Source organism: Balaenoptera borealis, assembly GCF_965194805.1.
Source record: "Balaenoptera borealis genome assembly, chromosome: 2".
Lineage (NCBI taxonomy): Eukaryota > Metazoa > Chordata > Mammalia > Artiodactyla > Balaenopteridae > Balaenoptera > Balaenoptera borealis.
In genome coordinates, this window is record NC_138867.1 from 155,890,538 (window position 1) to 155,904,705 (window position 14,168).

Here is a 14,168-nt window from a genome sequence, read left to right on the forward strand (position 1 = left end):
AGGGGTGGTGGGGGTGGTGGCGGTTGAGATTCCTGGCCCCCGGCCCCGCCCCTCTTGGGCCCGCCCCGCGCGCGCCGCCTCCGTCACCCCGTCCCGCCCCGTCAGCCCCGCCCAGTCCGGAGCTTCGAACGCGACAGCAGCTGGGCCGAGGCGACGAGCGAGCTAGCGAGTGGCGCAGGGACCCAGCGGGCTGCTGGGGCTTCTGCGGCGCCCGCCTACGCTCCCTCCCCTCGGGCGCTCGGGGCGCCGACTGGCGCCGCCTCCCGGGAAGATGGCGCTGCACTTTCAGGTCAGTGCGCTCTGCGCCGCGGGTTCTCGCTCCTCCGGTCAGCCGCCCCGGGAACCCGGCGGGACGCTGGGGTCTGGAGACTGAGGGCCGAGGCTGGTGGCGGAGGCCGCGGGGTCGCGGGCCGGTGCCTCGGAGCCCCAACCCCCGTCCCCGGCCAGGGACCCACGCACTGGCTTGGGCTGAACACCCCGGGCCCGGGCCCGAAGAAGGGGCAGGCAGAGCTTGGGGTTGACGGGTGGAGGGGCAGGGGCCAGGCTGGAGCTCGCTCCTCGGGGGAGGTGCGGATGCTGAGGACCGGCGGCGTGGGAGCCCGCTCTCCCCGGTGCCGCCGCACGGCGCGCACGGAGGCTTCGGCGGCGCCCTAGCAGGTGGGAGCCCGGCCGGACCAGCCTTCCCGCCGCGTCGTGGGCCGCGGTTCCATCGTCTGCCTCCACACAGTTCGTACGGAGCTCGAGAAGGGGGCCTGGGTCCGCCGATGGAGGGCGCAGCAGTTGGACTTTAATTGGCCAGAGCGGCCAGGGGCTGTGTATATGGGGAGTTGCGAAGGAGGGCTCTGCAGCAGCTTCATTGGAGGAGGAAACGGGGGCAGGACGCGCGCTAGGAGCGCAGAGATGGTCTGGATGGGACGCGGGCTGGAGGAAGGCTAACGTATTCTCGGGCACTCTAGCATATGCATCCAGTTATTCATACAACAAACATTTATAGAGCTTCCCCCCGCCCCCCACGTGTCTCATGCCCGGTGCAAAGTTCTGGGATAAAGGATTACGTCATCTTACCATACTTGCCCTCATGGAATTCACGGATAATTATAGTACATGTGAAAAATGATATGATAGAATTAATCACAGGATATCATAGGAACATTGAAAAGGGGCAGTCAACCGTGTGTGTGTGTGTTGGGAAGGAGTGAGGCAGAGCTGCTGTGCTTCTCAGGCAAGCTTTTTTGAGCTTCTCTTCATCCACTAATTTATTGTAGTTCCTACTTTGCTAGGCCCTTAAGATATAGCTCTAGCAAAACTTTATGATTTGTACACTCAGGAAACTTGCAGTCTAGTGGATACTGAAAGAATTGTAGGAGTTGGCCAGGCGAAGAGGAAGGGAAGGGTATAGAGGCAAAACGGCAGTGTGAGCCAAGTCAAAGAATTGTGGAAGAACATGGCACACTGCAGGAAGTTCGGTTTGGCTGGAGCTTAAGGTTCATATAAAAGGGAAGGGAGCAGGGAAGCCTGTGGAGGCAGGAGATGACCTTGGAGAGGTAGGCAATCTCATAATATGGTGACAGTGTATCTAAGTGTCCCAACGCTTTGTAGATTTCTTTGGATCCCCTGTGACTACAGTGACTCATTACTTAATTATTGATTCTTCCAAAGGGTCTTTTCTTTTCAACCAGCCACTCTCCTATCAAGTAATTGACAACTCAGGAGGTAGTAAGCCTGACACATTACCTTTTGACTCCTTGCCATTTCTAAGGGTCTCCAGGTCAAAATAATGTTATTTATTACCACTTTAGTAAATATGCCCTTTGGAAATCTTCACAGGAGGAATTTCACAGGGAGGACTTTGGGATTGTAAATAGGTAAACAGATGTTCATAATTCAGGTGTAAATCTTGAGGGCAATTAAAAACTGTGGTGGAAGTTTTGGGGATTTCCCTGACGGTCCAGTGGTTAAGATCTGCCTTCCAATGCAGGGGATGCAGGTTTGATCCCTGGTTAGGGAACGAAGATCCCACATGCAACTAAGCCCGTGCACCGCATCAAAGACCCAGCGCAGCCAAAAAAAAAAAAAACTATGGTGGAAGTTTGGAACGGTTTCAGACTTGGAAAGATGATGCATAATAGTAAATTACCCAGCCTGGAAGATTTCTTCATACTTAGGTAGTGGTGGAAAAATTAGCTGCTAATGCCAAAACTACCTAAATCGGTTTGCTAGGAATGTATTTCACAGCAGTTCTGGGAAGCTTAAAAGTGGAGTTGGACAAATAAAAGACCTGATGATTGGGGGGCCAGAATTAAGCTCTGAACCTTCTCAGTTTGAATTGTTTTCAGCATATGGATCATATTGTTACCTAGTTAACTCAAGGAGCATTTATTACTAATGATTACTGGTACCTAGCATTTTGAATTTTCACATGCTCTTTGTAGATGTTCAGCCCCACAACTAGCTTGAGAGGTGTGCATATACAGTCGGCTTGCTGTATCCCTGAGTTTTGCATCTGTGGATTCAACTAACTGTAGATTGAAAATATTTTAAAAATTCCAGAAAGCTCCAAAAAACTTCCATTTGCTGCACACTGACAACTATTTGCATAGCATTTACATTGAATTTACAATTATTTACATAGCATTTACATTGTATTAGGTATTATAAGTAATCTAGAGATGATTTAAAGTATTTGAGAAGATGTATAGAGGTTATAGGCAAATACTATGCCATTTTATATAAGGTACATGAACATCTTTGGGGTTTGGTATCTGCAGGGTGTCCTGGAGCCAGTCCCCCTACTTATGTGCATATATACATTTTATCCCTGAAGACACTGAGTCTTAGAACAATTGTGACTTGCCCAAGGCTACAGAATTAGAGTAGTCTTAATAACTCATGATTCCACATTCTTTCATACCAATATCTTACTGTCATCTACCCAACAGGGTAGTTAGTGAAAAATTATACCATTTTGATAAGTAAATAAGTGGATTTATGTAAGGGGAAGTTAGGTCACTGCTTCACAATCTTTTTCACATCATGGCATACATAAAAAATGGTAATTGTGTGGTTCATTGACGTAAACTGCTCATAACCAAAAGCCTGACTGCCTGGAGGACAAGGGGATCAATGTCCCTGACGTACTATAACCCATTCAAGGCACACGCATTCTGGTTAGGAAGCTGTGGGTTAGGGTACTCTGTCCCAAAGGAAGAAATGGGTCTGGATTATCTGAGAGGAGACAGTCCAGATTAGAGGGTAGGGGACAGAGTGAGGAAAGATATTTCTGGGACCAAGTAGGAGGTAGGCACTTTAGATTTAACAGAAGGACCTTGATGAGAATCAAGAGATAACATTAGGAAAAATTTAGGAGATGCAGTTTGGTCGATCTTTTTAGCTTTCAGGATTATTCCAGAACCTGGGACTATAGTCATGCTTAATAGCCAGCCAGGCTACCTGATATGATCTAGATGTGATTGTGAACTATTCTAGTTGAATACGATGGTAACATGATGAGAAAGGGGTTTGGAAAAGATCATCCTGTATGGAGTTGAATGGGAGAAACTATAGACGGTAGACCAATGTGGTGTTTTATAATTAACTGAAGAGATTATTTACAATTTGTGTAGATCTGCTGTGTGCCAGGAGCTGGATTAAGCTTTCTCTCGTCTTTTCTGTCTTAATCTTCACAATTATTTTAGATGGTGGATATTACTACCTGCAGTTTCAAAAGTGAGGTTTAGAAAACTTAAGTAATTTGCTTGAGGTCACTTAATAAGTAATTGGACAGATTCCAAAGCTTCCACTCTGATTCCCAAAGAAGCCCCTAAAGAAATCCTGGGCACTGTAGCCCACAGTTGGAAAATACTCTTCTATTGGTCTACTGTCTATGAATATCATGTAAAGGTGTTGAGTCTGAGTCTTTTTTTAAAAGAATTGGTAGGACTTTGTGATAAATTAGGTAGGTACCTGGAATTAGCCAAACCGCGAGGTTTGAGGGCACAGTTCGCAAGACTGTTCTCACTTCTGACACCACCTGCATATTTGGGGGGTTCCCAGTACCACTCTCAGGTTTGATAGTTTAACAGAAGAACTCACAGAATTCACTGAAAGCTACCATACTCAGTTTATTATCAGGAAAGTACGAAGATTAAAACTGATTAAAGAAGAGATACATAAGGCAGAATCTGGGAAGGTTCTCAAACAAAGCTTTTGTTGTCCTCAGGACATGTTAGTCTCCCAGCATATATGTGTGGTAGTAAGCACCAAGTATTGCAAACCAGGGAAGTGCACCTGAGCTTTGAGTTCTGGAGTTTTTATTGGGGCTTCTTTATGTAGTCATTGATAGACTGGTCAGTTGCCACATGATTGAGCTCAGTCTTTAGGTCAGATGATACTGAGCAATCTAAAGTCCCCACCCTAAAACACACGGTTGGTCTTTGGTGTGGCCAGCCACCAATTTACGACTATGGGGTGTGGTCTGCTACACCCCCCCCCACCCCCGGCCCCGCCCTGAACAAAAACATTCCTATCATAGACGTAGATTACCTCCCAGAATCTGAGGGCAAAGACCAGACTTTTTCTTTGGGCAAGGCCAAACTCTTAACTATATAGGAGGGACTAAGGAGAAGGAAAAGTAAAAGATAACATCAAGATTGTAAGTCTAGATTCTGGTCTACACCTCTGAAACCACTGAAAACAAAGGGACACTTGATGTGAAAATCTGTGGGAAATATGTTCAATTCAGTTCCTGACATTTTGGGGCTGTTTTCAACATCTTTCTGGATTTCCAAGAAGAAGAAGTTTGTAGATAAATATAAAGGTGGTGAATAGACAGTTGAAAGTGTGGACTAGGACATCACCTGCAGGTACATGATGACTGAAGTAAAGGGTGGTAAGATGGCAAGGTGCTGAGGAGACAACATGTGCTTGGGGCCCACAGATTTGTATGTGGCTCAGAATTGACCATTTACTCTTATCTTGAGCAACATATGTGTGTGTGTGTGTAAATATATATATGTGTGTATATATATGTATTTGATCTCTCAGCCTCAGTTCTTTTTTTTGTCTATAAAACGGGTGTGCTAAAAATATGTACTTTACAGGAGTCTACTTTTTAGAATTGGTTTAAAAAATAGAAGATGGAAATACTTTTGTAAACCTATAAAGCACTAAAACAAATATCCAATTCATTGTAGAAGGAAGAGTACTAAGAGGCCCAGAAATAAGCCCTCAGGTATGCTCAGGAAAAGGTAGTAAAGGGAGGAAAAAACAAAGAGTTTATGGAAAATGAGTAACTTTAAGATAAAGACACTTTCTATTAATGGTAGTCAAGAAGCTTAATTCCAGAAGGCAGGAAAGATACAGGGAAGTAGTAGAAAGGAGTTTAAATTTAATTGAGCTGGGAATTTTTTGTGGTTCATCGATTTATTGTTTTATTATTAGGGGACATTTTTCCCTAGGACAAAAAACCTTCATTTTTTCCCAGCTTTCTTGAGGTATAATTGACAAATAATAAACTGTACATACTTAAAATGTCCTTTTGGATGAATTTTGACATAAGTATATTAACTGTGAAACCATCTCAGAAAACAAGATAATGACCATATCTATCAGCCCCCAAAGTTTCCTTATGCTCCTTTGTAATCCCCCCTTGCTGCTTCCCTGTCCTTTCCTCCCACTCTCTCCTCCCCCCGCAGCCTGAAACCGCTGATCTGCTTTCTTTTACTATAGAACCATACAATATATACTCTTTTTGTCTTGCTTATTTTACTAGGCATTTACCTGTTGATGGATACATGATGGGAATTACTGTATAGAAAGAAGTCACATCATTTACTGGTTAATTGTATGTCAAGTGCAAAGTGCAGAAATGAGTCCAGAATAACTTGGAAGATATTTAGACTGTAGGCAGGATTATGTCATTGTCTCCTAGGCTATGGAAGTTGGGTGCTGTCTGTTTATGTTTGGTTTATCGATGGGAGTTAGGTGATATCCAATTCTACTTGTTTTACCTGTTATTTATTTATATGGGCTTCTTATGGTGATATGAAGCCATGTAGAAGCTTTAATAACTCAAACCCTATTTGTCAACAAGTTGAGAAGGGATCCATTTCTCTGAGGCATTCTTATGTTAACCATATTCTCAGACATCAGTTTATAAAACTAAGATGCAGTTTATCAGTTCACTATGAAAAATAGTCTCTCTTTATAGACAGATTTTCTGGAAAATCAAATGCTAATCAGAAGATTGCTTGGTCACTCAGCAGTCATCACAAGTTTAACTACTTGAAGTGTTTAGATAATGCTTTTCCAACAGGGTAAGGATCTTTGTGTATGTATCCTTTTCTCTAAAAAGATTTATCAATAGTATGCCAGGCATTTATTTAATAGTTATCATTACAGTGAAAGAATAACTTAATTTTTTCCACTTTGTTTCAGTCTTTCTTAAGAGAAAGTTCAAACCTTTTTTGTCTTGCACTGCCTTTCGGTGGTTAATAATTTGAAAGACATTTGGGACATTGTTGTAAACAAATACTTTTTAAATACATTTCAGACTTGTTCTCTGTTGGAGTTCACTAAATCAGTATAGCAAAAAAGACAAAATTCCAGAACTTTTTCAGAATCTTTCCAAATAGATTTACTTAGGTACCACTGAATTGATTAATATTAATGTTTGTGTTAGTTTCTTGGGGCTGTTGTGACAAATTACCACAAACTGGGTGGGTTAAAACAACGAAAATTTATTCTTTTTTTTTTTAGAAGCTATTTTAGTTTTATATTTTTATTTTATTTTATTTATTATTATTTTCTTTATTTTTGGGGGCTGCGTCGGGCCTTAGTTGCAGCATGCGGGATCTCATTGCAGCTTGCAGGCTTCTCTCTAGTTGTGGCGTGCAGGTTTTCTCTCTCTAGTTGTGGTGTGCAAGCTCCAGGGTGCGTGGGCTCTGTAGTTGTGGTGCTCGGGCTTAGTTGACCCGCAGCCTGTGGGATCTTAGTTCCCCGACCAGGGATCAAACCCATGTCCCCTGCATTGGAAGGTGGATTCTTTACTACTGGACCACCAGGGAAGTCCCAGAAAATTTATTCTTTTATACTTAATGGAGGCCAGAGTCTGAAATTAATGTGCTGACAGGGTTAGTCTCTTCTTGGAGGCCTTGAGGGAGAAACTGTTCTATGCTTTGTCCCTGGTTTCTGATAGCTGCTTGCAGTCCATGGTCCATTGGCTTGTAGATGCATCACTCCAATCTTTGCCTCCTTTGTATGACCTTTTCTCTTGTGTCGCTGCATCTCAAATGTCCCTCTCTCTTATCAATCATTAGATTTAGAGCCCACCCTAAATCCAGGATGATCTCATCCCTAGATCCTTAATTAAGGATTTGCAAAGACGCTATTTCCAAATAATTCAAAGGTACTGGTGGTTAGGACTTGGATATATCTTTTAGGAGGATACAATTCCACCTATTACAATATTCTTATTAGGTGATACTAATAATAAACAACTAACGTTTATAGTGTGTAATGTGTGCCAGAAGTTATGTGGCCCTAACTCATTTAATCCTCCCAGCTGACCTTTTGTTTTTCAGCAGTTAGGTTTTCTCAGTATTTCTGGCTTTGTTCTTTTTTATACTCAAAAAGTCTACTTCTTCAGAGACTCGTAGGCCTAGATGAATGCATGACAGCAGGATCAGTTTATCATTAAATTATTCTGGGTATTATCAGCTCTAAAATTTAGCCCTTCAAATTTATTAGATGAAGGAAAAGATTTCTGAGGTTGATCATGAGTCACGAGAGGGAAAAAGGTAACTCTTTTCATTTTTGTGTTTCTTACCCTTGGAGGAAATATGGGAATTCATATGTATTCATGATCCATAAATTTTCTATGCATTTTAATATGATGAACAGTATGTAGTAGCACTCCGAGGGCTTCTTGGGCCAATCTAGGTAGAGGAAATGTTTAAAATGTGGTTCATTTTTGCCGTCCTTTATCCTACTTTATCCTTTTGAAACCTTTCTTTTGTACTTTTATTTTTGCTCTAGCAAAAAATTCCCTAGTCTGAGATGTTGGGCTCTGAGCTGGATAGAGAAGTGGAAAATGCCATAAAGAAACTAAGGAGAGAGAAGTAGAAAGAATAAAGGGAGCTAGAGGAGGTTTCATTTCAGTGTTTCTTATGTATTCCTGTTAGGCAAAGATATATGCATTTCACGGAATGTTTAGACTAGTGTAGCTGTAAGGCTGCCACATAAAAATTCAGGTCAGAAAAGGATAAAAAATAGTATTTCTTTATGAATATCCCATTACCTTCATATGCCCACCTGACGTTGAAATCTGTGCCAGTTTTTTTTTGTCCTCCAAAGAATAATTCTCTTAAGTTCAAACTGAAGTAGTTTTAGTAAGATACCTTTAACAAAAATTCTCTGAAGCTGAGAGGAATACTGAACTCATTTAGAATTTTTTCTTTCACGTTTTATCCACGTGTCCTATATCTTCAGATTAGATTATATTTATAAACAGAATGAATTATTCTTTTTTATTTTTATTTTTAAAATTGGCTTGTTTGTCCTCCCTATATATTTTTAATACAATTTTTTAAAGATTACACTTCGCTTACAGTTATTATAAAATATTGGCTATATTCCCTGTGTTGTACAACATACCATTGTAGCCTATCTTACACCCAAGAATTTGTACCTCCCACTCCCCCACCCCTATATTACCTCTCTCCACGCCACAGGTAACCACTGCTTTGTTCTCTGTATCTGTGAGTCTGTTTCTTTTTTGTTATATTCACTAGTATGTTGTATTTTTTAGATTCCACATATAAGTGATATCATACAGTATTTGTCTTTCTCTGTATGACTTATTTCACTTAGCGTATTGCCCTCCAAGTCCATCCATGTTACTGCAAGTGGCAAAATTTCATTCTTTTTTATGGTTGAGGGATATTCCATTGTATATATATACCACATCTTCTTGATCCATTCATCTGTTGATGGACACTTAGGTTTCTTCCATATCTTGGCAATTGTAAATAATGTTGCTGTGACTATTGGGGCACATGTATCTTTTTGAATTAGTGTTTTTGGTGGTTTTTTTTTTTTTGGATATATACCCAGGAGTGGAATTGCTGGGTCGTAAGGTAGTTCTCCTTTTAGTTTTTTGAGGAACCTCCATACTGTTTTCCACAGTGGCTGCACCACTTTACATTCCCACCAACAGTGTATGAGAGTTCCCTTTTCTCCACATCCTTGCCAACATTTGTTATTTGTGTTCTTTCTGATGATAGCCAGAATGAATTATTCTTTATATCTGTAAAATATACAGCCTACAAGATGATAGCTAGTCATTACACTGCTGTAAGTAACATGGGGTCAAGTCATAGTTCCTGAGAATCATGCCATAGTTCACCTGCAGCACTATGAGTCATTAGTTCTGAAGACCCACATCAGCATATATTTATATCTTTTCTTTTATATAGATGGAACCATTGAAGTTCTTATAATCTGAAAAAGAATGTAAATTGGCATAATGTCTGCAACTTGCACATGATAATTCCCCTTACCCATCTCTTTAGCTTCTTTTGGCAACTCCTCCTGGCTGTCTGTCTACCATTCATACTGACCTTTTAATGCCTTGAAATGTGTAAGCTCTATTCTGGCCTCTGGTAAATGCTGTTTCTTTGCCTGAACTGCTGTCTAGTCTTTTTCATATGGCTTACCCTTTCAGGTCAGCATAAATGTTACTATATACTTTAGGCCAGCCTTTTTAAACCCCTTGGATTAGACAAGTCCTCCTCTTTCTGTACTCTTACTTTTCCATCACAGAACTATCAATTTAAATAATTTAGAGGTAGGAGATTTGCCTTTTTTTGTTCACCACTGTGACCCCTAGTAAGTAGTTGTAGCTCAATAAGCATTTATTGATTTGATGAATACACACATGATATTTGCATCCCTTGTTTCCTGTGATTAATATATTTACCTTATTTTTTTTCACTCAAGTAAAATGTTAATTTTTTTTTTTTTTCTTCTTAAGAGTTTGGCTGAATTGGAAGTATTATGTACTCATCTCTACATAGGGACTGATCTTACACAAAGAATAGAGGCTGAGAAAGCACTCCTGGAACTTATTGACAGCCCAGAATGTCTCAGCAAGTGTCAACTTTTATTAGAACAAGGAACAGTAAGTATCTGATAACAGCAATTAACAATGAAAGATCGGTAGGTATATGTCAGTGTTAATGAATGCATGTAGGTTAGCAATATAGGTTAACTGATAGGTATTACCATATGTCTTTTTACTGTAGTTTATTTCACTGTTAAAGAATTGGAAAGCCTGGAAAGAAAACTTAGGGAAGAGGCCAGGAGGTGAAAATAGGCATGAATCAAAATACATTCTTGATTCCTCTTGGCCCCTTTTTATGTCTTCTACCAGTGGCAAAAGTTATATTTTTAGAAAGTTGGAATTAAAAATCTAGGTGGGAGAGGCAGATTGTAATTAACTTTGAAATGTGAAGGAATGATTCAGAGGAATGCTGATTACTTCTTGCCTGCCTCTCTTCTAGAGATTCATTTGCCTGCCTCTCTTCTAGAGATTCATAGCCATTCATTCAACATCATTTAGCAAGTATTTAAATGTAAAACCAGGCACTGTACTACCTACCTGCTTTATTTACAAGCATTAAAGTAACTCATAGTTTAGTTGGGAAGGCATAGATGTATCACTATAAATAAAGAGCTATGGAATGATATGGTAAGCACTACAGTAGGGAACTGTAGGATCTATAGAGCAGAGGTGGACAAACTTTTTCTGTAAAGGGCCAGATTGTAAATATTTTAGACTTTGTGGGCCAAGAGGCAAAATCAAGGATGTTTTGTAAATATACCTATTAGAAGAGAGAAAACAAATTTCCACAAAGTTTTATTTATGAATTTTAAAATATAATAATTGAGTACAGTTTTTCTGTAGTATAAGTCTACTGATGAAAAGAATGGAATTATTCTTTTGGGGATGACATTTTGCTTAACTGGGGTTCAGAGTTAGTATTTCCTATCATTAGCATTGATTACAAATGTTCATATGTTAATACTGATCGGTAATGAGATTTAACAAATTTCATCTTTGGAAATGTCTCTTCACACAGATAGGTACTACCAAATGTTGATATCAGCTGATGAGCATATGATTTTAATTAAGCATATTCATCACTTAGAAGGCATGTATAGAGTTCTATTAAAACTTCTCTTGATATTTGTCTTTTAGGATATCATTACGTTCTAGATTAATCACTTCCAATTGAAGGTTAGGTGGAGGCTCCTCAATTGCTCAGTTAAATGGATTTTGAAATATGGAGATTTCCTTTGCATTTGCAACAAGGTCTGAAAAAAAGTGCTGCTGGAACATAGTTTGAGCTCAGAAAATATACTCAGCAATAGAGATCTTGCTACTTGTTTTAATATTTGACGTGTGGAAAGTATATAAAGCAGCTTGATATTACTTGTGATTCAATCAGTATTAGTTGTGATTAGATTAACTTTATTGCATTATAAGTTTCACATTAGTACTAAGCACTGTTTGCCTTTTAGACAATTTTGTAACTTTAGGTTGAATTCATTAAGAGACATTATCAAGTTTGAAGCAAAAACTAACTTCAAAAGCTATTTAATGTTCAACAATAGTGGATAAAAATGGTTCTTCTCATTCAGAAAAATTTCCGTCTCAGTCCTGAGCAAGAAAAAATTGCAGTAAAACTTTACCACTGCCAAGCTATTGAACTACTGTGCAGTGGGGCAAGTCAGAATTTTCAGCTTCTATTTCTAACAGAAATTTCCAGAACTGAAGATGAATTCATGAAAGTGAATTGAAGTCCACTGTTTTTTTGTTTTGTTTTTAGATTTTTTTTTTTGATGTGGACCATTTTTAAAGTCTTTATTGAAGTTGTTACAATATTGTTTCTGTTTTATGTTCTGGGTTTTTGGCCGCAAGGCATGTGGGATCTTAGCTCCCCGACCAGGGATCGAACCCGCACCCCCTGCATTGGAAGGCGAAGTCTTTTTTTTTTTTTTAAATTAATTAATTAATTTAGTTTTGGCTGCATTGGGTCTTCGTTGCTGCGCACGGGCTTTGTCTAGTTGCGGCGAGTGGGGGCTATTCTTCATTGTGGTGCGCAGGCTTCTCATTGCGGTGGCTTCTCTTCTTGCGGAGCATGGGCTCTAGGTGCGCGGGCTTCAGTAGTTGTGGCACGTGGGCTCAGTAGTTGTGGCTCGCGGGCTCTAGAGCACAGGTTCAGTAGTTGTGGTGCACGGGCTTAGTTGCTCTGTGGCATGTGGGATCTTCCCAGACCAGGACTTGAACCCTGTCCCCTGCATTGGCAGGTGGATTCATAACCACTGCACCACCAGGGAAGTCCCTGGAAGGCGAAGTCTTAAGCACTGGACCGCCAGGGAAGTCCCTGAAGTCCACTGTTAACACTACTGATTCATTAACACATGATAAATTCAAATATTTACTACAAAGTACCTACTGATGAATAATAAAATGAATAACCACAGACTTTAGTCTCTTACATTTTTACAAGCTTTGTAAATTTGTCCACTTAAGTCTTTTCTTTTTACCACCACTTGTGGCACATTTTAGCAACTACTTCAGGTTGTACAGAATTAGTATTTTCTCAACTTCTTTCAAAATATTCTGACCAGTAATTGCGTGCAGACTCTTCATAGAGATTAATTCTTTTTTTTTTTTTAATTATTTATTTATTTATTTATGGCTGTGTTGGGTCTTCGTTTCTGCGCGAGGGCTTTCTCCAGTTGCGGCAAGCGAGGGCCACTCCCCATCGCGGTGCGCGGGCCTCTCACTATCGTGGCCTCTCTTGTTGCGGAGCACAGGCTCCAGATGCGCAGGCTCAGCATTTGTGGCTCACGGGCCTAGTTGCTCCACGGCATGCGGGATCCCCCCAGACCAGGGCTCGAACCCGTGTCCCCCGCACCGGCAGGCAGACTCTCAACCACTGCGCCACCAAGGAAGCCCGAGATTAATTCTTTATTCACTTCAAATTTAGCATTGACTTCTGGAATAAACAGATAATGTCGGTAACAGTATGAGCAGTACATGTTGGTAACATCTGTAACTCATCAAGAACTAGGGAGAACCTCCAGATCATTCGCCTGGTTTGAAATTGAATTTTGATGTTGCTCTAGTATCTTCAACTATCTGGGCCTTATTCTCTCTGAAAGGCTAGTAGTCTGAAGTTTATGTTCTCTGCATGTGTAACTTTGGCTACTGCAATAAAATAATGGTGATTTAATTAACTCTCTGTTGGTAAGTGATTTTCCTTACTTGGCTAACAAATGAGCTATTTCAAAACCTAACTTCGGTTGCAGCCTCACTTTATTTTTTTTGTGGAGAAATTTCACTGTTATAGATATTCTGTCTTAAATTTTCTCCTTTTTTCTGACTATTGATTACCTGTGAGTTAGGAATACTGACATGAGTGCTTGGTATGATATGGTCAACATATGTTGTATTCTTTTAGGACAGCTATAGTACACTTGCATAAAAAGCACATTGCTTTGCTATCTGATTCAATAACAAAATGATCCACATTCCACTGTGCCTTAAAAGTTAGACATTTGAAGTGCCTTTCTATCTTTTCTTGTTTTGACATAACAGATATGCACTGGTAATAATATAAGGTGCGTGTCATGTCGTGGTGATACTTATGGCACTCGGTGCTGTGAAGTTAGTAAGTACATCACTGCGGTTTATAGTGCACTGAGCAGCAGTAGGAGGCAGTGAGTGCCATATGCTGTTTTAACTATTTGACTCTGCTCTCATAGTCTGAAAGCAGACTATGTGCATGTGGCTGTGTTCTAATAAACTTTATTTATGGACACTGAAATTTGGATTTCATGTACTTTTCACATGTCACAAAATATTATTATTTTGATTTTTTTCCCAACTGTTTAAAATAGTAAAATCCATACATAGCTCATGGGCCTTGCAAAAACAGGCTGGATTTGGTCCACAGGCCTTAGTTTGCTGACCTCTGGTCTAGAGAAAAAAAAATAGGACTATCTTTACAAGAGATTGCTAGGGGTAGAGTGAATAACTGAATCAGATTTTGAAGGATTGAGTACGCTATTAAGTTAAGACAATTGGTGGTCAGAGTGAA

The 14,168-nt window shown here is 40.3% G+C and overlaps 1 protein-coding gene across 8 annotated transcripts in view; it reads left to right on the top strand.

Moving 5' to 3' along the window:
- The first annotated feature begins 115 nt into the window (after nt 1-115).
- RANBP17 (RAN binding protein 17) overlaps nt 116-14,168 on the top strand; it is a 315,779-nt gene continuing 301,726 nt past the window's right edge. For 2 of the 8 annotated variants that reach the window (XM_082380852.1, XM_082380855.1), the window contains exons 1-2: nt 116-289; nt 10,031-10,177. In XM_082380852.1, the coding sequence (XP_082236978.1) occupies nt 272-289; nt 10,031-10,177 (165 nt within the window). In that variant the 5' untranslated portion in view covers nt 116-271. Of the gene's footprint in view, nt 290-324; nt 10,178-14,168 lie in introns of those variants that run through there. The other 6 variants (XM_082380854.1, XM_082380857.1, XR_014241506.1 and 3 more) reach the window with 5 other exon arrangements.